Source organism: Equus quagga, chromosome 11, assembly GCF_021613505.1.
Source record: "Equus quagga isolate Etosha38 chromosome 11, UCLA_HA_Equagga_1.0, whole genome shotgun sequence".
Classification (NCBI taxonomy): Eukaryota; Metazoa; Chordata; class Mammalia; order Perissodactyla; family Equidae; genus Equus; species Equus quagga.
In genome coordinates this window covers 98839429-98865788 of record NC_060277.1, presented here as the reverse complement: position 1 = coordinate 98865788, position 26360 = coordinate 98839429, and the positions used below count along the sequence as shown (strand labels likewise).

General features: G+C 57.6%; 1 protein-coding gene across 1 annotated transcript; it reads right to left on the bottom strand.

The window, feature by feature from the left end:
• Positions 1-1844: 1844 nt before the first annotated feature.
• On the bottom strand, positions 1845-26360 carry CRHR1 (corticotropin releasing hormone receptor 1). The gene is made up of 12 exons (XM_046676320.1): positions 26246-26360; positions 19013-19132; positions 14134-14219; positions 7111-7217; positions 6223-6343; positions 5868-6021; positions 5503-5563; positions 3555-3627; positions 3219-3304; positions 2843-2978; positions 2626-2667; positions 1845-1985 (listed from the first exon to the last, which is right to left on the bottom strand). The coding sequence occupies exons 1-12, from the start codon at positions 26358-26360 to the stop codon at positions 1845-1847; spliced, it is 1242 nt and encodes a 413-aa protein (XP_046532276.1).

Sequence of the window (26360 nt, the reverse complement as noted above, 5' to 3'; positions counted from 1 at the left end):
CTGATGGAGTTGGTGGATAAATAGCCCTCACCCTTTGGGTGGGATGATGGAAGTGTCTGTCCCACTCTGGGTCCCCAAGCTTCCAGCAGGATTAAGCTCCAGCTGCCCACAGCGGTGGCCCTGTGGCCACACCCACCCTTCCTCGCCACCTTCCTTTCCTGGCCTCACGTTCTCACCAGATCCCTGTGCTCCAGTGTGCTTCTGGGGAGCCCAAGCTAAGACAGCATTCAAGCCTGTTCAGCCCCCCACCCCCAGCTTCCTAACTCTGCTTCCTGTTTCCAGCTCAGCTCCTCCCCAGGCCCCATGGCCACACCCTTTGCTCAAGCTGTGCCCCGCCCATGGTGTCCTTCACCTGCACCCTTCACCCATGGCCCTTGGCCCTTCTCTCCCTATAGCTCGCCCGCTTACAGAGCTGACCTTGTTAACTGGGCCTGGCCAGACCCTTGCCCTTCTCCTAAGTCCTCTACTAGCCTTCTGGGACTCGCCTAGCACCCCATCCTTGACAGTGTGTGAGTGCTACCAGGTTTCCCAGCCAACAGCATCCCTGAAGACTGAGATGGCCTCCATTTCTCTTGGGGGCCCTCTCCACCCAGCCCCAGCACAGTCCAGACCTTCACAAATGCTGGTTGAAAAGATAAATACTATTATTTCCATCACCACCCACCTCACAGCCAACACCCTCATCTCCCAGCCCTGTACCCCCAAGGCTCTGCTCTGGCTGTCCAGTGCCTCTGGACATGGGTAGGTCCAGGGGGTGCTGGGCCAGTCCACCCCAGGGTGTAAGTGGTCCACTGACTGGTTGCCCCAAGAGCCACTTGTCCGGCTCTGGGGCACTGGGGGCAGAGAGGTGCTGAGCACCTGTCCCTTCTCCTTTCTTTGCTTAGCTAATGATGCTGTCCCAGAAGCCATCCAGGGGCATGAGCTCCCTGACCAGGAGAGGGGTTGCCCCAGAGGCTGGGCCCCTGAAGCCAGCAGGATGATGGCCCCAAATACTCTCTGCCCCTCAAAGAGAGGTTGGCTTTGGCTGAGACACCCCTTGGCTCTTGCTCACAGGCCATTCCGTCACTCCCCCACCCCCATCTGCTCACAAAGGGATGCCCCTGGGGCAGGCAGTGACAGCAATCAGGGTGAGATTATTGTTGGTGGTTGGGTGGGGGGGGGGGGCCCTGTGGCCAGCAGGGTAGCAAAGGTCCACAGGTGCAAGGCAGCAAGACAGGGCATTTCTGGGGGCAGTGCCACAGTGCTGGATGAAGTTCTGGTGGCTTGGGAGGGTTTCTAGTGATGTGGCCTGATGTCTGATGATGTCACCCAATTTCTAACGATGTCACCAGGGCTTCTGACAACGTGGCCTTGGTTCCCAGTGGTGCTGGAAGGCATTGCTAAGGCCCAGGGGCATCATCTCATGTTGGATGCTGTCGCAGGAGTTTCCTGTGATGCCCCCGGGGCAGCAAGCGGCCCGACATTTGCTGAGGATGGCCCCAGGGCTCTGGTGGGCTGACCTTTCTGTGCTCTGGGAGCAGACTCCTCTCAGAGGGACCCATGTGCTGCTTTGAATTTCCCGTCTCCCCATTTCCACGCCATGCTCAGCCTCTTCTCCAGGGGGCCTGTGGCCCAGCCTGGTACTATCAGTTATTGTCCGTCGTCCCGTGGCCCAGACTGCTCTCAGGTCTAGAACTGCTGCCCAGCCTGGGGTTGGGGGGGCCTCCCAGGCTCTCAGTACCAGCTGCTCCTGGGGGTACAACGTGTGGGAAGGAGCTGGTCCCTCTGCAGACGGGGCAGCCGGCTGAGCCTGGTGATCATCTTCCCAACCATAGATCTCGGGGGCTGCTCCCTGGCCCTCCAGCTCAGACTGCCGTGGACTGCTTGATGCTGTGAAAGCTGACACGGGTCGGGGAGGTGGGGATGGACATGGCGCGGGCCACCCGGGCACGGATGGAGTGCTTGTCCTGCCATCGGTGCCACCTCTTCCGGATGGCAGAGCGGACCTGTGGGCGCAGAGCAGAGCATAAGGTCTGAGCCTGGGTCTCAGGACCCTCCTCCCTCCCCTAGGGCTGCCGCAAGCAGCTATACAGGTAAGCAGCTGCACAGGAGAGCAGCTGCACAGGTGAGCAGCGGGACAGGTGAGCAGTATACAGGTGTGAGGTGCATAGGGGGCCACATAGGAGGTGGCGACATTCACATCATCAACATTATTGATTTGCATATCTGTTGGGACAATTTTCTCAAGTGTTCTGAGGTAGGGGTGCTTTTTTTAAATCCACACAAAAGTGCCACAGGGCCTTTGCCATGAAGAACCCCTACCCTCAGCCCACAAGAATCCCCTGCTGGAGAGCTCAGCTTCCTGAGTTTAAATAAGCCATTTCATAGACTCATTGATGAGACTGAAGCCCCAGCTTCTGTGCCGCCCCCCATGTCAGCTGCCTATGAGAACAAAGAGGGTGGGCTTGCTACTGCAGGAGCAGTGTGGAAAGGGGGCCAGGGGCCCTCCTCGGCTCCTAGCAGCATCCCGACAGGGACCTGGGAGCAGGGAGGAGAGAGCCTGCATGTGGAGGGCAGGAGGTGGCTACAGACAAGCTCTGGTCTGACAGGCCTCCTGCCCTCCTGGGCCCAGCCCGGGGTCCTTACCTCGCTGTTGAGGAAACAGTAGAACACAGACACGAAGAAACCCTGGGGTGGAGGGAGAAGGCGGGTCAAGGGCCTGGGGTGGGTGTGGCGCCCCCAGCCTCTGGCTGCCCCCCTCCTCTCCCCAGCTTTGTGCCTCTGCCTAGGAGAATCCCCACCCAAGGAGGGGCAGGGGACGTGGGGTGGGGCGGTGGGGGGAGTGAGGGTGGGGCAGCTGTACCTGGAAGGATTCCAGGAAGGAGTTGAAGTAGATGAAGACGACCCGGGAGACCTCGTCCTCCCCAGGGTTCACGAAGAACAGCATGTACGTGATTCCCAGCAGGGGAAGCAGCACCAGAGTGGCCTTCACAGCCTTCCTGGAGGAGGAGGGTGCCAGGGGTGGGGATGCCCAGGGTCACAGGCCACCCCAGGATGGGGCTGGGGCCTCTGTCTTGGTGAACAGGACCGGGTCTGGGGGAGGTGGGTGGCAGGTCCCAGGAAGGTCTGAGACAGGGGAGCTGGGGTTTCAGGAGGGACTGCAGGGCCTGGGGGGTGACCCTGGCTCAGAGGCTAGGCTCTCCGAAGCCCCCATGGGTGGGGGAAGCAGGACCAATTACCTGTACTGAATGGTCTCAGACGTGGTGGATGCCCGAAGTTTGGTCATGAGGATGCGGACGATGTTGAAAAGGAAGATAAAATTGATCTGCAATTTGAGCACACGGTGTGATGGTGTGGGCATGTACGAGTGCAAAATGTTAGGGGCAGGAGGTTGGGCCGACAGGTCAGGGACTCAGCCATCTCAGGTCTGGTCTTGGTTCCCTTGTTGTCATTCGCATTGGCACATCCTGGCCCTGCATGTCCCACCTCTAGGCAAAGGGATCCTTTGGCTAGGGAGGTGCTGATGGCCCCTCCCCCCATGCCCTTCTCTCCTGCCCACCTGCCCAGGTTCTTACCAGTAGGACCAAGATCATGGGGCCCTGGTAGATGTAGTCGGTGTACACGCCAGGCCTTTTGCCAAACCAGCACCTAGAAGGCCACAGAGGGGAGGCGAGAGGAGGGTCATGTGGGTCCAGTTCAGTGGCACAGGGAGGGGTAGTGGGTAGGACTGGGGCTGAAAGCCAGGCTCTGGGGGCCCCAATTCCAACCTTGGCAGAAGGTCAAGCCATTTGACCCCACCACAGTGCCTCAGCTATCCCACCTGCAGAATGGATAGCATCCTCTATTAGGAGGTGTAAAGCTGAAGGCACGGAATTGTGGCAGGAGGGGATTGTGGAAAAGACCACTGAGCAGAACAGGCAGGGCCCAACACACCACTGCTCCCCTCGGTCCCCACTGCGGCTCTGACACATGCCCATGTGGTGCCTTGCACTGCACCTTGTCACACAGTGGGCACCCAACAGCTAGCAATCTCTAAAGCCGTTTAACTGCAGCTTGAACCACCTCGAGGCAGATTCCACAGGTCCCACCTGTTGGGAGAGGCAGAATCACTTTGCATTTTCCTGAGTTTCCCTCCAGCAAGCTCTGGGGAGGTCTGGGGGGTGGTCAGGGACAGGGAGGTCCCATGTCCTTGTCCAGAGACCATGGCCCCGGGGATATGCAGACTCGTGCATGTGCCTAGATCTCATGATGCTTCCATAAACCAGAACTGAGATTTTTATGTGAAACCTCTTGACTTTTTAAAGGTTGGCAACAAATTCAAATTTTCAACAAACACTGTGCAGACCAAACGCAAGCTGTCTAGGGCCAGGTCCAGGCCTTGGCCTCGGGATGTCAAGATTGTTTCTGATGTCTCAGCCCTGGATCCCTTCGCTGCAGTGTCAGCATCTTACCAGTAGGTGGGGCTCCAGAGCCGCTCGGAGGAACTTCAGCTTAGGCGACATTTTCCATCCAAGACACACACAGAGACACCCACACCGGGCAGCTCTTCCTCTCCTCCCTTGTACTCACACCTGCACACCTCCAGGCATAGGCACCACTGCCCAGGCCACCACTCTGGGCATCACTGCCAGACCCCCAGTTCTGTCTGTCAGCTGGCCACCCTCCCAGCTCCACCAGCTGTGCAGAGGCGTGAGCGCCAGCTGGGCCCAAGGCAGGAAAGAGTCACCCTGATAAACATGAATATCATTTTCCAGGCTCCTTGTCGAGCCCAGTGAGGTTGCGGCGGCCCCCGCTCCCTTCTATGTGGGGGGAAGAATTGTCACTGTGACGGAGGTGCCTGGCACCCCAGTCAGATGGTGGGTTCCTGAGAACACTTGGGCAGAGAAGATCCTGGCCCCTCCCTCAGCTGTCCATGTCCCCTTTTTCTGTCTCTCTCTCAGTGGGTCTCGATCTTAGCTGCACATCAGAGTCACCTGGGCAGTTAAAAGACACCCCAGTGCCCAGGCCACACTCCAGACCAATTACATCCAACTACCCAGAGGTCAAGCCCGGGCGCCAGTACTTTGTAAGCTTCCTGGGTGATTCTGACGTGAGCTGAGGCCGAGACCCACTGCAGCGGAAACTTAGTTTTTGGGGGTGATTGGGAACACCTTCCTCCATTTATCCAGGCACCTCAGGACTGCAGAGCTGGAAGGAGCCTCTGAGATGGTCTGGATCAATTTCTATTAAATCCATGGAATCTTTTGTTAAGTCAATCTTAATATTAATAGAAAACATTTATATGACGTTTACTATGTGCCAGATACTATTCCAAATGCTTAGCCCAGCTCAGGCAGAGCACTAGTCGGGAGCCCGGACTGACCAGCCCCAGCATCCTCCATTTATAGATGGAGAAACTGTGGCCCTGACAGGGCAGGTGATGTGGCTGCAGGGCCCTGGGGAGTGTCAGGCAGAGCTGGGCTGGGAGCCTGGACCTCGGGGCTCAGGGGCCCTGAGGGCAGTGAAGGGAAGGAGGTGACTTACTTCTCGTTGTCGTAGTAGAGCTTCCCAATGGCCCAGGCCACGATGATGGGGAAAGGCACACCTGGGGGAGAGACCGGCTGTCCCAGAGCCTGACAGTGGGGTCTGGGGGATGCAGGACCTGGAGGCCCCCCGTGCAGCCCAGGGCCTAGAGGCCGGCAGTGGTTCCCCGGGGTAGAGTCTGTACTCTAAGCCCACATGCTCCCTTCAAGATGTCCCCGCCACCCCCAACCCCCAAGTAGGGGCAGAGGGCTGTGGTGCATACCCCCACCCCAAGCTGGCCTCAACTTCTCAGGTGCCCAGCCAGCTGGGCTGAGTGTGGGGGAGGAGAGGGCAGCCCCGCCAGGGCAGGGGGCTGGCCCGCTCACCCCAGCCGATGCAGATGAACATCCACTTGCGCAGCCGGTCGGTGGAGTAGGTGAGCACGATGGCCGTGTGCAGGTAGCAGCCCTCTCCAAACATCCAGAAGAAGTTGGTCACGTGGAAGTAGTTGTAGGCGGCTGTCACCAACCGGCACCAGCCCTGCAGCCCCACCCCCATCAGAGATGACGATGAGCCAGGGCACGGGTGGGGGCAGCAGCAGCACCGACCCTCTGCCTGGGCCTCCTCTCGGCAGGATGGGGCACCCCCCAGGCTCCACTCCTGTTCTATGGACCATAAGGCCTGGCCCCTGGCCCTCCTTCTCCCTTCCTCTGACCCTGGGCCTGCCCCTTCAGGACGCACCACGTTGCTCTGGTGGACTTCAGGGCTCATGGTGAGCTGGACCACGAACCATGTGGCATTGCGCAGGATGAAGGCCGAGATGAGGTTCCAGTGGATGATGTTTCTCAGGCATCGGATGCTCCTAGGAGCAGCAAGGGAGGGTGGGTGATAGAAGCAAGGGGAGGAGAGAGAGGATGAGGGACAAGTTGCCAGCATCACCCCAGCCCAGGTGTATGGTTGAGGAAACTGAGGCTCAGCAAGGAGCTGACTGGCTAGGTCACACTGGGAGGTGGTAGCAGAGGCTCTCCTGATGCTCCACAGGGCCCTTCCTACTTGTGGCCTGCCCAGCTCTGGGGCAGAGCCTGGCACCTAGGTGGTGCTCCAGGGACCAGGGGCTGCTTACTTGTTGGAGATGCCCCTTCTCCCGGGGGCCCCTCTGCTCCCTATGGTTCCAGGTTTGAGGGCCAGAAAACATCAAAGGCTTCCAGCAGATGCCTCACTCCCAGCTTTCAGCCTCATGCTCAGCTCTGCTCCCTCCCCCCCATTCCTGGCACTGACCTGCCTGGCACTGCCACTGGCATGCTTGGCAGTAGTGCTGGACCAAGGCAGGTGTAAACCCAAAGGGGCTCCAGCATCCTGGTCTCTTAAATGTGTGCAACTGGTCTGGGAGTGGGTGATACAGGTGAGCCTGGGCTTTGGCCATCCCATCTTCCCGCCAGCAGTTACTGGGCAGGGGCAGAAGCGCCCCTCCTAGGAGTTCCAAGACACTTGGGACTCCTACATCTGTCACCCCTCCCACTGAGGTGAGGGGTCAGGATCCCCCTTCCCAGCAGCTGCAGCCCAGAGTTGCCCTGCCTCTTACTTCTCCACCCTGCTTAAGGCCCAGGGACAGTGCTGGGACCTTCTCACCTGAGCCGCAGAAAGAGGACAAAGGCCACCAGGAGGGCCACCAGGGAGATGCAGTGGCCCAGGTAGTTGATGATGACAGCGACATGGTAGTGTACCTTGCTCTTCTTCTGAGGTGGGAGAGAGGGGCAGAAGTGAGGCTCCACACAGCCGCACCCCTGCGCTCACGGACGTGTGAGGACGGCCCCATGGGCGGCCGGGACAGAGTGATCACGGTAACAAAGCTATCCCTCTTCCTGCGCCCCGACCCGTGTCAAGCATTGCCGAGGGCAGCGGCGTCCAATTTGAGGGTATCTCTCTGCCCTGGAATCCCACGCTCTGTCCACTGCTCTGTGCTGTCAGACAAGTATCCGTGACCTTGAGTCTCCACATCACGCAGGGTTCCCCACTCTGCGTGCACAAACGCGTGTGCACAGCTCACAGCTGTGCTCTCACGCTCACATTCCCACTTAGTCCTAGCACCGGGGGGCCCTCATGGGTGCAGACCTCTAGGACTTCCTTCCTGCACCCATTTCTGAGTTGACCCACCATCTCCTCCATCAGCCCTAACTCCCTCCTGTCACAGTTGAGGCCGCTCCTATCGGTAAGGAGAGGAAGGGTGGTCGCTGTGGAGCAGCATCCAGAGAATCATTAGAAACCAGAGAAAATCTCTCAGGGGCCATAACTCGCTTCCTCGGTCCCACCCCTGGCCCAGGAGGTCTGCTCGAAGTGAACAGGGTCCTGACCCGGGACTCTAACAGAGTCTCCAGTGTTATTAGTTCATTTCATACACTGAAGGAAGCTGGAAACATCGTGGTCCCGTCTCCAAGCAATGTAAGCTCCATGAGTGACGAAGCCTTCCTATTTACAGAGTATTTCATATCTGTTATCTTCTCAACCCCTCAAGGAACCCCGTGGGAACAGCTGAAAGGGGTGTGGACTTTACTTTGCAGAAAACCAGGCCCAGAAGTATGCCGACTCATTCAAGGCCACTCAACTTCAAACCGCTTCTTACCTGCACAAGGTATTCAGGCTGCAAATGGTCCCCACCCAATAATGGGGGGCTGGTGGTCCCCAGTGCCCGGCTCTATGCAGACCTCTGCTCCCCAAGAGCAAAGCCCCCATTCACCCTTTTCTAGGTCCTGTGAGGGCAGGGCTAGAGAGCCAGAGTGTGGATGTTGGAAAACAACCGGCTTTTCAAAGAGAAGTCCCTGTTAGCACCCCCTCCCTTACCCTTTCCAAGCTCTGGGATGGGGCTAGGGAATGATGATGCACAGAAACTGGCCAGTATTGACAAAAAGGTGAGCTCACAGAGGACTTGTGTGTTTTTTGAGCCACCAAAGAGCTCCTGGCTCTCCGTGGACCTTCCTGTCAGAATTAGAGAGCCCACGGATGTCATAGCTAGTCCTAAGGGATCAAATCCAGCCCCACCCATCTTCCAGCTGAGGAAACTGAGGCCCAAACTCACCCACCCAGGGACAAGGGATGCGCCTCTGCAGCAGGACCCCAGCAGGCATCTGAGAAGGGGCCAAGCCCTCCCTCCTTGCTCTCCCTGGCCCCCGCCGCATCCCTTCTGAAGGGGCGTCCTCACTGAAGAAGCTCTGGGGTCCAGGAGGCCCAGGGAGCTCTGTGCTAGGGCCTGGTTTTCCTGGCAGAGGCTGTCAGGAGCATAGCAGGAAATCACATTAGCAACTCAGGTCTCGGAAGGGGCGAGACCCAGGGGGCTGTAAATGGAGGCAGGCGAGAGAGGGCAGAGGGCAGAGGGTAGTCATCACTGCCACGCAAATGGGGAGCGTCCTTGAGTGCCTGGCTGTCATAGATGCCAAATCCAGAGACTCCAGAAGACGTGCACACATCCAGCCTGTCTGCAGCTGGTACCTCATTTCCTTTTATTAAATTTTCCATAATCTACCCTGTGAAGCCCCTGGGTAGTAACAATGTCTGTGGGAGCCCAGACCCACATGGTGTCCCCGCTCTGTTCACAGGCTCAGGTGGACGAGACAGCAGAGTGTGTAGGGAGGCCCTTTGCCACCACCTGCCGTCAGCTGCCCCCCGCCCCGGCCACTGCAGCAGGCCATGCCTGGGTCATTTGCTTTAGGGTGGGATGGGTCATTTATTAAGCACCTCCTGTATACTGGGCACTGCATCAGGCACTTTACAGACGTCATTGCTTTTCCTTGTCGCTGCTGCCCTCGGAGACTATCCATCTGTCCTTTTTTCCAGCTGAAGAGGCTGCATCTCTGGCCCAAGCCACCCAGCCAGCAACTGGAATTCAGGTCTGCTTGACCTTAAAGACTCTCGTGCCCTGTCCCCACAGTGCACTTCTTGGGGGAAAAGGAGGGGCTGAAGACAGAGGCATTCTGTCCATCCTGGCCCAGGATCCTTGGAGAGCTTCTGCAGGAGGATGGGGCTCCACAGGGATTTTCTCCACCGAGGCTCAAAGGGGAGAATTCGGCCAAACCATTCGGGGTGCCGTGTCTGCGTGACTCAAGCTGTGTGAAGCTGAGAAACAGCGAGTCAGCTGGGAGTTACAGTGCAGAGAGAGGCCGAGAAGACTGCTGGAGAGACAGCAGTGTCACCCCAAGAGACGACCAGAGTCACCAGGACAGATAGCCAGAGACACCCTTTGAGATGGCCAGCAATATCCTGAGAGGCGGTCAGTGACACCAGAAAGAACAGCCAGCTACATCGTAAGAGATACCCAGTGACACTCCAAGAGACCCTAATGACACCCTAAGAGACATCAGTGACCTCCTGAGAGAAAGCCACCATTCACTGCAGACGCAGCTAGGTGTTTGAAGGACAAACGGACACAGCCAATCTCCGGGGACCTGATCAGTACTCTGTCCCTGTCCAATTTGGAGACCTAAGACTGGCAGTTACCCTGAGGAAGGTGGCACAGTGTGGCACTGGGCAGAGGCCACTCTGCTGCACCCCCAGTGACCAGAATCCAATAAGTAATTAGTGCTGGGTCAATTCTGACCAGACTCTCTGCAAGACACATCTTGTCCCAAACGGCAGCAGTGTCAGACTTGTCTAGAAGCCTTTTCGGGATGGGGCAGAGTCCCCGCTGCCTGGGCTCTCTCCCATCCCCAGCTGGCCCCACTTTGTGGCTCTTCCTTTCCACCTGGGTTTCCTGAGCTACTCCCTCACCCTACCAGTGGGCACTCCAGCAACATCAGCATCACCTGGGAGCTTGCAGAAATCTTAAGAACGGCAGACTCTTAAGCCCCACCCAAGACCCACTGAGTCAAAATCTTCATTTTAGCAAGAAGCCCAGATGATTCCAAAGCATTTCAGAAGCCCTGGTCCAACAACCCCCCGCTGTAAGCAGGGAACCCCGGCCCACAAGCCTATGCCCCTGAGTCCCTTTCATGTCCCATCACGGTGTGCCCTCCCAGGATGTGCCTAAGGCCCAGGCTCCCTGTGCTCAGCAGAGTGTGGGGGAGGGGAGCAGAGCGTGCAAGGTTCGTGAGACGGGGGAGGGGAGAGTCTGGGGCAGTCGGGAGGTCCCTGCAGTGGAAAAGACAGCGTGTGTGTGTGTGTGTGTGTGTGTGCGCGCGCGGGGGTGCTGATATGGGGAGCAGGGGCCCATGTATGGTGGTGCTGGGGGGTCAGTGCCATCCCTAGGGGCTGGGCCATGCACAAGCCAAGCTCCCTCTCTGGGGGCTCATCCCTGGTGGTGATGGCTGTCAGCAGATCTCCTCCCCGCCTGGCCTCTGGGCGCCCTCACAAGTCCCATTTCACAGGCAGCCGTCCTGCGAATCCATTATCTGCAATCCCCTTGGGGTGCTGGTGCTTAATTAGGGCTTAGCCTGGGCCCAGAGCTGAGAAACGGGGCTGCTCCATTAATTGGAGACTTTCCTCTTCGCAGTGACTCCGGGAGAGGACAGAGAGTGTTGGGAGTGGGGAGGGGTCTGGCCAGGCTGCAGCTGGCAGAAGGGGATGGCATTTTAACTAATTAAATTAATTGATTATCCAGAGTGCTAGGCAACCAGGTGGCAGGGACTGCGGGGGAAGGGGGTGGGTGGCAAAGCCAGGCAGGGCAGGCTGGGATGGGGGTGGCAGCCCCTATCCTGTCGGTAACCAGAAGAAGGGGGTGCCCATGTTACCTGTGGTCTCCTCATGGATGACCCCCACCCCCACCCCAGGTGTACACTGCCACTTCCCCTGACCCCAGGTGAGGTGAGAGGCAGAGGAGTGGCAGATGGATGGAGTGCCCTCCACAGGCCAAGACACAGGCGGACCCCACCCTCCCTCTACCAGGAGGCAGAGATTGTGTTACTCTCGGCTCTTTTACAGACAAGGAAGCTGGGACTTAGTGAGGCTGAATTACCTGCCCAGGGTTGCACAGCACAAGTGTTGGAACCAGAATCCAAACCCCAAACCGTCCGCCTCCAAAGCTCACACTGTTCTGTGATACTGCCCAAGAGGGGACTGATGAGAAGCTGGTGCTCCCCCATCCTTCTGGCCCTTACCCTGCTGGTGGAGAGAGGGAGAGACCCCTGTCCCGGTGGAAGGGATGGGAGCTGCAGGACGAGGAGAAAGGAAGGCTGAGGGCAGCTGTCAAAGACCTTGAGTTTGAAGGGTGTTGGGGGAAAGGCAGGTTGTTGAGAGCCGCCAGTCAGCCAACTACAAGAAAAGGGCTTAAATTAGAGCAGGAGAGCTTTGGGTGAACCATGAACTTCCCCTGACATTCAGGAGGCTCCAGTGCAGGGAGCGAGGCTGGGAGCAGCTGCGACATCTCCAGCTTTGCCACTGTCCAGGAAGGGGACAGACACCTGCTCTGCTGGGGTGGGGGCAGGGGTGTCTGTCCTAAGGCAGGAGGCTGGAGACCAGACCCTCAACTGGAGATACATCCAGTTGGAGATACATTGTCTGCCTCAGGCTCTGCAGACCCAGCAGGATGCTCAGAACACCAGGTGGGGTGCAGTGGTGGGGCTGAAGACTCCTTGCCTTCGCCATCCCTCCCTCCTACCATCCTCTCTGGGCATCAGCTGTGGTCCTAAGAGTCACCGACTGCACTGATCTGCCTTTCTAAGCATGAGCCCCGTTTCCCGTGCCACGCCCTCCCCACGCCCCACTGTGTGCCAGGTAAGGAGTTCTCCACCCTGCTGAGTGGTCTTCTTGCCAGTACCCCACCCCATCCAAGCCCAGCTCTTCTGGATGAACTGTTTCCTGACTTGGAACCCCACTTCCCTCCCCCATTTAGGGAGTGCCCTCATCCCCCACCCCAGGACTTCCCAGTGGGCTCACTGTGTGCATGCTTAGCAACCTGGGGGCTCTCTTTGCTGAGGTCAGGTGGTCAGGGAGCCAGCCAGGCCACCCCAGCCTGGGTGGGCCACATGTTCTGGCCTGTGTGATCTGAAATGCCAGGGAGCCTCTCCCCCTGCATCCCAGGGAACCTTTTCATCCTGCCAAAGCAGCACTATTCTTTCAGACTAAGCTTCACCCTCTCTTTGCAGCTTCTGGAAGGAGACAGCAGAGCCCCAAGATCTCAGGGACGTGAGGTCAGGCAGCCTGGTGGAGGGGCTAACAAAGCGCTCAGGACGGGGTAGGGTGCTAGGGGTAGAAAGCTGTCCTCTCACCACCCACCTCGCTTCACACCCAGTACCTGGCGGTGGGCAAAGGACAGCTGGACCCCAAGGCCCCCGGTTCCAGGCTCTGACTCACTCTGGCCATGTGACCTTGCGTGAGTCACTCCCCCTTCCTGGGCCTTAGTCTTCCCGTCTGTGAGGTGAATGGGTTGCACTACATCAGAGCTTCTCACTTTTTCCCCATCAGAAGGCTCCCCCGGAGCACTTGTTAAAAATACAGATCCCGAACTCATCCTTGGAGAGTTTGATGTATTGGGTGTTGGGTGTAGCCCTGGGACCTATGTTTGAACAAGGGCTCCGGGTGATTCTTATAACCATGCAGGTCTAGGGACCACAAGATGGGATGGAGCGTCCGCAACCTCCCTCCCGATTCATATCTTTTAGGTGCTGGAATTCTCAGGACTGCCTGGACCAGCCCCTCTCTTCCACACCCTGGAAACCTGGGGCCCTCGGACGGCTTGGGGCATCTTCCCTTCTGCCCTTCACTTTCTTCCCACTGGTTCTTCCAGCTACATGACCCCCACCTTCCTCAGCACTCACTGAGGGGTGGGTGGAGATGCCAGGGAGGGGGCAAGGGGCACAGAGGCGGCAGCAACACCAGGAGGATAGATACACCCGTGCACCTGCTAAATGTCACCCTTAAAAGATTATTCATTGCGGCACTGTCTGTAATAACCAAAGACTGAGAATAAAGATGGTTAAATAAATTACAGTACATCTGCACAACGTGATGTTATGCAAATGTAGAAAAGAATGAAGATGCTCTTTATGGACTGATACAGAACAATCTCCAAGATGGATGATTACACCAAAAAAGCAAGGTGCCAAAGAGTGTGTGTAATATGCAGCATTTGAGCAAAAACAAAAAAGAATATATATACACGATCACACACATGCGCAGAGAATGTCTCTGGGAGAGCACTTAAGGAGCTGCAAAATGGTTGCCTCTGGGGAGGGAACCCGTGGCTGGGAAGGGGGGAGGGTGGGGCAGGGGGGGAGACTCTTCTCTGTATTTCCATTTGTATCTTTGAATTTTGTATTATGCAAAAGCAATATCTTCTCAGAAACATTTGAAGATTTAAAAAGCTCTCTAAGGGCTTTTTTGACGGCACTGCTCCCCTCACCCCATCCCTCACTCCGTTACAGGCCCCCATTGGACCTGGATGTGGTACACAGGTGGGTGTGGTGGAAAACGGATGAGAACCCGACCCAATGAGTGAAGGAGGAGGGGAGGAAGGGACGAAGGCCCAACTCATGCCTGCCAGAGCCCGCCCACTGCACGTCTGGCTCGCCCTCCCCCGGGGGATGCCTGCTCCGGGCGTGAGCTCTGGCTCCCCAGTCGGCTTCCCTTGCGCCAGGCCTTGGTGTCAGCCTCTGCCCACCACCACCCCTGGCCTCGAAGCAGGCACAGACCCCTCAACACGGGCAGCCTCGCTGGGCCCTGCCTCACCTCCTCGGTGAGGATCTCCTGGCACTCGGAGTAGTTCACGCGGGCGGCCCAGGTGCCATTGGCCAGGCACTCCCGGTAGCCATTGTCTGGAAAAAGAAGAGAGAGTCAGAGTGACCCTGGACTCCTCTCCCGAAGAGTAGCCTGGGCATCTGTCTGTCCATCTATCCATCCATCTGGGCCAGCACAAGGGCCTGCTGGCTAGGCAGCTCTGGGGTGAAGTGGGGAGAGGGGCTTCCCTGCCACCCCCACCCTCCTGCCCACTGGCCCCCAACAGGGGTACAGTGGTGACCCTAACACCTGCCCATAGGGCCACGGCTCTGCCCACCCAAGCTGGCATGGTCATGCCCGTGGGACTGGCCCAGGGCAGGCTTGACCAGTTCACCACGCAAGCCTGTATGCGGTGGCAGATTACGTGGTGGGTGCCCTTCTGAGAAATCTCCCATTCTGGGGTCTCACGTGGCAGCAAAAAGAATGGTGAGATCTCATGAGTCAGTTCTGGTTCATGTGGCTGGGCATGACGTGACGGAAGGATGTGTGGTGACAGCTCACGTGGCACACTGAAATGGCAGGGCTTCGTATGGTGGACTCTCTGTGGTGAGGTGTCCCGTGGGGGTTCCTTACATGGCAGGTTTCACATGGGGTGGGGCTCCCAGGGCAGGTGTTGGGGAAGGTCCCCATGGTGGCATTTCCCTACAGCAGGCCTTATGCCAGAGGGTCATGTTGTAGGGACATCCATGGTAGAGGTTTCCTGGGATGGAAAATGACAGGTGGTAGGAGTGTGCTGGGGGATGTCACAGGGGGTGGCTTTCATGTAGCACATGTAGCAGGGACCTTATTATTAGGGTCTGCTGCAACTGGCTCCCAGCCTGGCACATGGCACTTGGGAGACAAGACAGGAGAGTGGCCTGGGGAGGAGCGGGGAGCCATGCGGTCACCAGCCTGGATTGCAGCCCAGAACCTGTCACCTTCTAAGGAGGTGGGGAGGGGCCCTGTGGTCCGAACTGAGGCCTGGCTTCAGGGCTCTGGGATGGCTGGAGCTGCACAGAGTGCCCCCTGCCTCTTGCCTCCCCCTGGGGCACCAGGGCCCTGAAACCCAGAGGGGAAAGACCAAGGGGTTCCGAATCTTGAGTCTTTTCTCCTTTGCTGGCAGCGGTCACCCTGCCCTACCCCAAGCCCCTCTCTGGCATCAGTGACTCTAGATGTGTTTCCTTGAGTTAATTCTGGCCCTGACTTCAGGCAGATCTAGCTAGAAGAGAAATTGAGTCCTTAGCTATTTCCACTGGACCCCCTGCCCTACTGCAGGCTCCATGGCTCCCGGTGACCCTCACATCACAGCCCCACCCCAGCGGGGCAGGAGGAGGGCTGGGGAAGCTGCTTGAGTCCCAGGGCAGAGACAGAGCACTGTGTGGGAGCCACAGGCGGGGCCCTAGGCCCAGCTCAGTGCCACTGCACTATGGCAGCGACCTCAGCCAGCGGCCTCTCGGGCCCCTCTCCTCATTTGTAAGAGGAAGGGCTGGACCAGCTGATCCCCAAGGCACTGTCCAGCCTCAGCGCTCTTCTCTGCTGGCAGCATCAGGCCTGGAGGGAGACGACGGGGGGGGGGGGCAGTGGAGGGGAGCTGCTGCCTCCCCTCAGTGGGAGCCACGGCCTGGCCTCCAGGGCTCCCACGCGGAGGCCTCCTCTCTAATCCCGCTTCCCGGCCCCTCTACTCACGCCGCAGCACGCCAGTGGGGAAATGAGGCTAAGTGGATTTTTAAAGCTCCGCGCAGCTTCCCTGCCAGAAGGCCTGAGTCTCTGCAGAGTTGAGCCCTTGGGCAGCATTCACGAAGATGCGGCTGATTCCCTCCTAATTGCTAAATGAGGGATAAGCTACCAGGGGGCTAAGAGCTCAGGACTGGGTTTTCAGGGACATGTGGGGGAGGCAAGGAACCAGGGGAATCCAGTGTGTCTGCCATGGGCCAGAAGCTGCTCCGGAATGTCTGCAAAGAAAGGGGCTTGGGGGCAGAGAGCTGGTTGGAAGGGGCACGTGGGTGGGGGGCGAAGGGGGGTCTCTTGCCTTAGGAGAGGCGGGACAAAGTAGTGTTAAGAGAATGGCTTTCGACCCAGACAGCCTGGGTTCAAATCCTGGCACCACCCTTTGCTAGCCGTGTGACCTTGGGCGAGTCACTCAACCTCTCAGCTTCCTTATCTGCAGGATGGAAACGATCTTAACAATGGCTCCTCGTTCAACATTTTCAGTTAACACGAGCGGAGTGCTGGAGCTCTACCTGGCGTGTGGTGGGGGCTGTGATATTGATTATTATTGTCTTGAAGCTGTATTTATACAACCTTACATAAGATTCAGAGCATGTCACTTATTTCTATCAAAGGGGGTACAAGTGGGGATTATGGGAGGAGTCCCCTTGGCTCAAGCCCCATATTCGCACCCTCATTGGGGTGAGAGCCTGGAGTCCCTCCCAGGCCGGGTCATGGGCTGGGGTAGGGGGGAAGTAGGCTTTGTTGGGAAGGGGGCAGGGGATCCTGAAAGAAAATAGGCCCAAGGAACGAGCAGCGAGCCGTTACCAAGGAGGAGGCGACCTCCTCGTCTTTAATTGCTGAGCTGAGCAGTCCTCCGGGAGAATCACGGGAAAATGGATATTTTTGGAAATGCTTCCCATCCATTTGAAGATCAGATGCAGCAGGAGGGAGGACATTAAGGAAAGGCCTAGAAGGCCTGGCAGCACCTCATCAGTAAATGGGTTAATTAGTGCCTAATGATTAGGTGCAGCTCTGGGTTCCCAGTTGCTACTGATTATACGGGTGTGTTCCTCATCATTCTGGCTCTGGGAGCACCTGGAACTGGGGAGGCTTCCAGCCCTGCCCCCACGTCAGGGACCCATCTCCCAAGCTCCTCTCCTGGGATCACAGAGGGAAGGTCGAGGGGGCCGAGAGAGAGCACCTCACCCAAATCTCCCACCCATCCTGCAGGTGGAGACACCGAGGCCGGGAGAGGGCCAGTGCCGAGGGCTTCTTAACCAGCTACAGACGGAGCTGGGGCTGGGACCCGGGACTCCCGGCTTCCACTTAAGGCCGGGCTGGCAAGTCGAGCAGCATGTGCCCAGGCACTAAAAGTTTATTTGGGGCCTGTCAGTTCACCCTTAGGGACACAAGTGGAGGAGCTCGTGGAGAGTGGCCAAGGCTGGCTGCAAAGGTAGGCAGGGCCGTAGCCACCGGAAGCCTGGCTGGCCCCATTCAGGGGTATGGACTAGACCATGGAGGTAGTGGGGAGCCACAGAAGGTTGACTCCAAGCACAGGTGTGACAGGGTCAGATGAGGAACTAGGGTTAGAGACTGGGGTGCCTCAGACGGGGCAGCGGCATTGGGGATGGAGGGTCAGACACGAGGATCACTTTGCAGGTGGAATTGACAGGACCTAGTGCTGTCATGAAAGAGGGGCCTCCTCCTAGAAGCACCCATGCCCCAGCCCAGAAGCAGTGGGCGCACAGCATGCAAAGGGGGTGCTGGGAGGACCCTGATTTCCGGGTTTGGCTCCACCTCCAAGCTTTGTGACCTCCGTCAGCTACCAGCCTCTCTGTCTCCATTTCATAACAGTAAAATGGGCCCTGCTAAATTGGAGGCTGGTGGGCTGTGTACTCCAAATCTCCTTTTAGGTCCTCCTGCCCGTGTTTCCTCCTCTCCCCGCGCCCAGTCTTTCTTCTCCTTCTGGGGTCCAGGATGTGGTTGCAGACATGTGAAAATGCGTGCTCCGGCTGTTCCCGCCTCCTGCCCAGGCTCAACGGCTCCCCAGGGCTCTCCCACCCCTCCTTGGTTGCAGCCCCCAAGCCCAACCCCCTTCCTCCAGCTGATAAAGGAGAGAGGGGCAGGAGAAAGAATTGGGAGTTTGAGCTGGACAGTCTTAGAAGCCATGTCAACCAGCCCTCTCCGTCCTCAGACGAGGGGCTGGAGGCATAAGAGGGGGAAATGTGCTAAAGGTCACGCAGTGAGTCTTGGAGTGAACCACCACGTGTCACTGGTCACCCTCGGGACCCTCTTGGGGCTCTGAGCTCAGGCCCACCAGAGCCCAAGGGCCCACCCAGGGACTCCACCCACCCCTCAGATAGCTCAGGGCCCATGGCCTGCAGCTGCTGCTCTCTTGATAAGCAGAGGTCAGTGAGTCATTGACGGGGGAGAGCAAATTAATTCTGTGGGTGGCAGGTGGTATAGCAAGGAGCTGCAAAGCCCTCAGGGGCAGGCACAGGGCCCCAGGGAGCAAGGTGTTTATATGGGGATCGAGTATCCAAACTGACCCTGGGTCTGTCCTCTCCCGCCCCACCCACCTGTGGGCCTGCACGCAGGGCCAAGGCCCCTGCCTCGGATCTAAAACTCTGAGTCCGCACCTCCTGGCTGGAGGGCCCTGGGGAGGCCTCGTAACCTCTCTGAGGCTAGGGTTCTCGTCAGCCACGTTGGGGCTATTCTGACGATTCCTGCCCTACCTCAGGGGGTGTCGTGGGGTCACATCGACTGGCCCAGTCTGTCAACTGCAGAAGAAAGTGTCAGACAGACCTGGATGCAGTTCCAGCTGCCCCTCTTACCGGTTGGTGACCTCGAGCAAGTTCTCTAACCTCTCTCAGCCTCAGAGGCCTTAGTTGCATGCTGAGCACTACACAGTTCCATGCAGGGTCTTGCAGGGGGTGCTATGAGTCAGCAGTAAAGAGCACACAGCGCCCAGCAGAGTACAGAGCTGGCCTTTGGTAAATGGTAGCTGTACCCATGAGAGGTATAGTTGTGATTATTGTTATTGTCATTATCATTATTATTTCCCCACCTCCAACGAGTCCCAAGTTGTCCCCATCCTGTCCCACCTCCCGGCACGTGGCCCCCCCTCCACACGCTCCCTTACTTGTGGTGTTGTAGCGGACACCGTAGAAATAGGCAGGGCAGGGTCGAACCACCAGCTGCCCCGCGGGGCTCCGGGGCCAGCAGGTGCCAATGAGGTCCACGGATGCATTGCACTGCAGTCCTGGGGGCAGAGACGGCAGGTGAGGCAGAGCGAGAGCCCCACTCCAGTGTCCTACCCCACTCCCCACTGGCCCAGACTCGCACGCCAGCTGAGGACAGAGCATGAGCAATGACCCCAGAGCAGAGATGCAGAGGAGATGCATCCTATGCAGAGGAGACACCGGGGGATGGAATCTAAATTCAAGGCTATGGCACTAAGGAGCCAATGTAGGTTCCAGAGCAGAGGAGGACAGAGATGCTGGAGGTGATGGCAAAAGCTGAGGTCCTGGCTGGCACTTAGAGGAAGGCTGCACATGCTTCAGGTCCCCTGCCCTGACTTCATGGCCTGGAACAGCTTGGAACAGACCCAGCCAACCCTTAACCCAGCCCCCTCACACAACTCTAGAGTCAAACCACATCTGCGCTGGCCTGCAGGGAGGACCCAGCTAAGGGAGGAACCAGTTAGCCCACCTTCCAGCTGGCCTGAAAACTGCATTTACTGAACATACACTGTTTGTACTCTGATCTGTGTTGGGCCCTAAGAGAGGACTGCCTGAGGAGGGGACTATAGGAAGAAAAAGGAGGAAGACACCATCTGGGGGAGTAGAAAGGACACTGAACTAGGAATCTGGAACACTGGCTTCAGACTGGGCTGTGCTACTAATTTGCTATGCGACCGTAAGCAGGTTGCTTGTCTTCTCTGGGCCTTAGTGTCTTTATCTCTAACAAAATGAAGTGGTTGGATCTGATCAGAAATTCTTAATCTCAGTCTACTGGAAGCTTTAAGGGTTCACAGTCTTGGAAATTAAATGAAAAATTTGGCTTATACATGTATTTTAATTGGGAAAGGCTCTCCTTACATTCTCAGAGGGGTCTGTGACTCAGAAAAGGATGTACACAGTTGAACCGGAAAGAGAATGTCAAAGTCCTCCTCCAAATATTTGCCCTGAATTAAAAGCTTTTTGGAGTGGAGTGTGTGTGTGTGTGCCTATGCTGGGACAGAGCTGAGGCCATGCTAACACTTCTGGAGAGCAGGGGGGCGCTTCTGGTCTCCAACAGGTGGGCGCTGGGCTGAGGACAGTCCTGGCATTCCCCTCCCTGATGCTGCCCCTTATTTCTCTGCCCTTGGATGCCCCTCTCCTGCGTAAGGCTGGCACACGGGGCCTGTAAGAACCAGTGTGCCCATCATGATGGGAGAGGGTGAGTAATTCTTGGGACTGGCACAGGAATGCACAGACAAGCCAGGCAGAGCCATGAACCAGTGGGGGCAGCCTCTTCAGGGCTGGGCATGAGCAGCTGCCAAACCCTGGCTGGCGCCCGCCTGCCCTCTCCTGCCCAGATGAGCCTGACTCCAGTCTCTCAGGAAACAGCCCCGGGTTCAGTTGGCCTCCTTTCCCTGCTGGACACAGGGCAGCGCTGAGCACCACTTGTACCAAATGCTGCTTTTTCTTTCTAATCAAAGCTATTCAGAGGGTGTTCGTGCAAATCAGGGCTCAAGGGCAGAGGCCTTGAGGCCAAGTGGTTTAATTGAAAGAGAAAGAAATCTGGACCGGGGCTTAATGGACACGAGGAGCCGGCAGGCCTGGCAGCTGGGGTGGGCCAAGCCCTGGTGCTCTGCCACCGAGAGCCTCCAAGAACGCCTCAGGGAACAGTGGTGGGGGCCGGAACGCCAGGAAAGCAGGGCCGTGCGTGGCAAGAGCGCACCTGGTTGGGACTTTAATCTGTCCCGGGTCATGCTGCCAGTGCGGAGTCCAGAGGAGGTGGGGAGGCGGAGGCACATGGCCGCGGGGAGGGAGGGATGTTGCGGCCTGTGCTCAGCTTTTTCAAAGCCCTTCTTCATATATTTTGTTTGATCCTCATCTGCTCTGTAATGTCAGCATTCCCTTCTTACAGGTGAGGAAACTGAGGCCTCGGGAAGTCAAGTGACTTGCCCAAGTTCACGAGTCAATGAGTGAAGGAACGAGACTCAGGATCGGGTGCTTTGGACTCTAAATTGAGTGCTCTCTCCATTACACCACGTGGTGTGCCAACAGAGGGAGGGGACATCAAGGAGGCAGTGCGGAGGGGAGCAGCAGTTACTGAGGGCTGACTGTGTGCAGGCACGTGCAAGGTGCTCTGCGTACACCATCTCTTTTAAGGACACCATCGTACCTTCCTTAGAGGCTGGTCATTCATTCACTCACTCACTCATGCACAGCATCTCCCGAGCCAGGCACTGGGAAGATTAAATGGGATATCCGGTGGGGCAGCAGCTGGAACGGCCTACCAGACCCCGTCAGTCAGCATGGCTTCTGCCTTCTCTCCCTCCCTCTCTCTCCTGCCCTGGACATTTCCCCAGAGCTCCTCTTGCAAAGAACAGAGGGCAGGGTAGGACTGGGCACCAACAACAGCCAGGACCAGGCCAGAGCCAAGGCAGGGACCGGCCACTGAGCGGGTGGCCCTTCTGGCCTTGGGGACCAGGTACCAGCCCCTGCCCAGAGCCCTGACCTCGCCCACAGCTGCTCGTGGGATATGGGGGTGGGAGTGCACAGGGCAGATGCCATTTGCCCCTAGTCTGTTGTATGGATTAGGATTCCATAGCACCCACTATGGGTCTCACACCACCTGCCAACGTGGGCGCTAATTCTTCCTGTTTTGCAGTCAAATTACTTATCCGCAGTCAGACACTAAGAGGCAGAAGTGGGTTTTGAACGCTGGTCTTCTGACGCCAGCCCAGGGCTCTTCCCAGGGAACCACAGACAGCCCCGGTCTGGGCAACTGGTTCTCATAGCATTTGGTTGCACCCGTCTCTGCGCCCGGGGTTCCTCCGTGTCAACGTGCCCCCTCCCTCCCTTCCTCCTGCACAGAAGGCTGCGTGGAGGCGGCGCGAGGGACACTGCCGCAAACGTGACCTTTACATTAAGAGCCCAGAAAATCCTGGAGGGAATGAAAGTCTGTGTGAGAGACAGGAAGAGGCTGCAGGAGAGAAGAGAAGCTTAACTAAAGCAGTCAGGAGACAAATGGGGGGCGGGGGCGGGTCGAGGGCATGGTGGAGCCAGATGGGGCGTGGCCAGAGGTAGAGGGCCAATCAGGAGTGGCGGCGGAACTCAGGCTCGGAAACATGGCAAGAAAGTTCAATAGGGGGGTTGGCCTTGTGGTTTTAGGGAGCAGGCCCAGCAATCTTCTAGCCCGAGGAAACAGCAAGTACCAAGGGCCTGAGGCAGGTGTATGCTCAGTGTATCTGAGGTGTTGACATCACTTGGTGGCTCAGCCCCTCTTTCATAGGGCAGCTAGATCCCTTCAGGGTCTTTGGCGTGGGGGGGGGGGGGGGGGGGGGGTTAGAGAGAGTGGGTGGGTAGGGGTGTGTGTGTGTGTCAAATGGACTAAAGTAACGCATAGGCCTGGGCTGGTGGCTTCCTCCTTCCCCACACATGCGCAGAGCAGACACACGGGGCCCAGCCTCCGACTGCTGTCGGGAGCATTGTGGTGGGACTGCACCAAATCGCTGCGAATGGGGGGAAAGGAGAGAGGAACAGTGTGGAGGGCTGCCACCCGCCTCTGAAACCACCCTGCTCAGTCAGGGTCCCGGGGCCTGCTTTAATGAACGGAGAAGAACGCTTTGAAGGTGGCCCATTTAATGCTTGTGCACAGTCAGGCACCGGTTTCTCCCCCCAGGTGGATGACATAGTTCCCTTCCCATCGGACTCGGGGTCCATGTGTGCTCAGCAGATCCTTCCGCGGTCGGTAACTTCAGAGGGGAACGGGAACCTGGCTCCTGTCCCCAGTTCTGTCCGGGCTCCCATCACACGCTTCTGAAGGAACCAGCGTAGGTGGGCGCTTGGCAGCAGCCCTGCGGCTAAGAAACCCATCCCCCCCGTTTGGTTTAAGCCCAAGAGAAGGACTCAGCCAAGGCCGCCCAGAGCGGGAGCAGCCAGCTGGCCCGAGGGCGGCCTCCGAACACGCATCTCGCCCATTCAGAGGAAGGTGCTGCTGAGATGGATGGGCGGGGGCTCTGCCTGGGTCACCTGGCATGGAGAGGGCGGCAGAGGGCAGGGAGGGGGTCCTGCGCTTCGCTCGCTGCCTTGTGCTTGGGCTCCTCCTCGGCTAGGCAGGGTGGAAAGATGCCTTTGTAAGGCCTCTGATTCATCAGGACAGGTGGGTGGGAGCCTCCTGCCCTGTGGGTCTGTGGGCTTCATTCTGGCATTCTCAGCACTTAGTACAGTGCCAGGCACATAGTAGGTCCGAGGAAAATTGGGGGCTGTGTGCCAACCCAATATGGGCGAGGGAAACTGCAAGATGACTCTGCGCTCCTGGATGACTGACCACACTGGGCCCTGGGCACTATGGCTCTCTGGGTGGCCACATGCGTGGTGGTGGGAAAGTCTGGAATCAAGCCCATTTGATTCTAATCTTGGAGCCACTGCTTAGTAACTGTGTATGCTTGGGCAAGTTGCTTAACCTCTCTGAGCTTTTGGTTCCTCGTCTGTAAAATGAGGATAAAAATTCTTCCTGACAGTATCGTTGTGATGCTTCACTGAGATTAAAGCACTTAGAATGGTGTCTAACACATAGTAGGCACTGAAGAAATATTACCTATCATGAATTATTATTATCATCCATGACCGTAAGACAGGGGATGGGAACTGATGACCCTGGGTCCTTGTTAACGATGTCATTCCGCTTGTCTCTGATGTCATTAGTCAATAATCCTATTACTTTCTGGCATTGTCGTATTCATGCCATGATTTTATGAGTTGCGAAGTCTGTGATCTGCCACATGATGGAGCCTCGGCCCTGGGGACCCCGCCTCCCTGCTCCTGGCATGTGAGAGGCCCTCCAAAGGCCCCAGTTCAGTGCCAGCCACCCCAGCCAGACGCCCATCCATCTGTCCTGGTCCCTCCGCCCCACCCTCACCATCTGTCTCTACCAGTGCCCGTCAGTAGATGGTAGGTCTCGGTGTCAGAAGACAAATAGCGCATTATCAGAGGCTGCTGTGGAGGGTGATGGATCGTGCGTCATGGAGCCAGCCAGGCTGGGTTGGGCTGGGGGCAGGCGCACAGAGTACAAACCATTGGGGAATGAACGACATTCATCACGGCCTGTTGCCTCCAAGGACAGGTGACACCTGCGTGGGCTCAGGGATGTCACTCCTCTGGAGCACAAGCAAGTTAATGGAGCCTGACCTGGCCCCTGTGCGTGGGGGACCGCAGGCCGGGCCCTTCCTCTGAGGCCCAGCCTCGGAGCACGTCTCCTTCCTCCCAGTTTCTCTCTGCCAGAACTCCAGAATCTTGCTCAAGAACTTTTCTGTTCCCCATGACCCGGCTTAGCCAGCTTTGCAGCCAGATGCTCCGGGCTCCCAGTACCTCCCCAGGCTTACTGCTCTTCCTTCCTCATCCCTCCCCTGTTCTTCCACCAAACTCACCTGCTGGCCCTCAGTCAGCTCTAGCTTTGGCTCAGAGCACTGGTTCTTCTCTGCCGGTCCATGCTCAGAGCCTCTCAGAGACTCACCTTGAAACCTCCTCCTTCAGGAAGCCTTCCTGGCTTCACACCACCCCTGATCTAACCTCCTGCCACCTCCACTGTAGTCAGCAATTCATGGCAAGTGCCTTCCCCTCATTCCAGCTATACAGTAAGCACTTTAAAAAGCCTGGTGATGTTACCAACAATAATAGATAGTACTCAGTTTGTGAATTATCACCATAAAATGTAGTGCGTTCAATCAAAACAGATCTTTGAGGCAGGCATCACCCCTCCTGCCCCCACCCCCTTTTACAGTTGGGCAAAGTGAGGCTCAAGGGCGTCAAGGGCATGCTCATCCTTGTTGCTACCAGTGGGGCCCCTCAGGCAGACAGGACAAGATCGAGTGCCCCTGTGAGCACGGGACCCCAGTGGGCCTTCTCCAGTGCAGTGCTCATTCCTCTCCCTGCGGCCTCCCCAGGCAGGGTACGGCGGGCCTGGTGGCAGCAGTTCCAAGTGGTAAAGGCCTCTCCTGCGGGCCTGGGTGCCAAGACTGCTGCGTCAGCTGCCCTGCTGCCCCAGGTCGTTCCTCTGCCAGCGCACGCCTTGCGTGCCGCCTCCCAGTACTCAAGCTGGTGGACTTGACTCCCGGACAAGACTGCAAGCCCCTCTTTGTCCCCTGAGTGCCTTGCATGGGCCCCAGCGCACAGTAGCTGCTCAGTTAATGAGTTAGGTTGAATCTGGAGAGACCTGAAGAGGAAAAGGAATCACCCAAGTACAGTGAGCCCCCCAAGGACCCTCGGGTGCAGGGGACCCTCTCCACCTGGTGACAGGGGCCAGGGTGAGGGGTCAGAAACCACACCCAAAGTGGGGAAAGGTCTGGTCTTGGAAGCCGAAGACCTAACTCTCCTGTGCCTCAGTTTCCTCGTCTGTACAGATGCTGGGTCTCAGACACTTGTGAGCATGAACTAAGATAATTGTACAAGAGCACTTTGTCAATGGTGAGGTTATACGAGTGTCAGTAACGTTTGCAGTCACGCGGTATTTTCTCTTGAGGAGGCTGTGGAGCAGGGTGTTAAAGAACATATCAGGAGGCCAGGCTGCCTGGGCTCAGATTGTGGCTCCAGCACTGACTAATCCTCCTCTGTGCCTCAGTTTCCCTATGTGTAAGATGAGAATCACAGCACTACCTCAGAAAGTCGTTGTGAAAACTGGGTTAATGTACCTCCAGTACCCCCAGCAGGGCCTGGCACAGGGCTAGCATCACACAGTCTTACGCTTTGGGCATTTTCAGCGGAGAAAAGAGCAGCCTTTCTTCCTTGCTGATGCCTGAGTCACAGCCCAGCCCTCCGCTCTGTTGATTCTCATGCAGCAAGGCTGGGGCGACTTCCCCTGTTGCCCGCCCCAAAGCTGGGAAGATAACTACTTGGCACACTTGCCACATGCCCCTGCGGTGCCTGTGGCAGATGCTGTCCCCTAATTGCAGCTCTCTTTCCCACCACACTTACACTCAACCTCAGGACCCTCCTCAACACAGTACTCCGTGGAGTTACAATGAATGGCTTGGAGCCCTAGAGAGGACATGCCTCTGCTCTTCCTGCCCGAGGGCACAGCTCTGTGTGCAGGCCCTGGGAGACCTGGGGTGATTTGGGGCCTGTGGGGACCTGGAATCTTGCAGGAGGCTGGTGGGGGTACTCACCAGAGATATTGCTGGCTGGGGACAGGCTCTCGCAGTGCTGGTCCTGAAGGGAGGCGGAGATGGGGTTCAGCCCCAGGAGGAGAAGGGCCTGTGGGCACAGGGAGGCGAGGGGCAT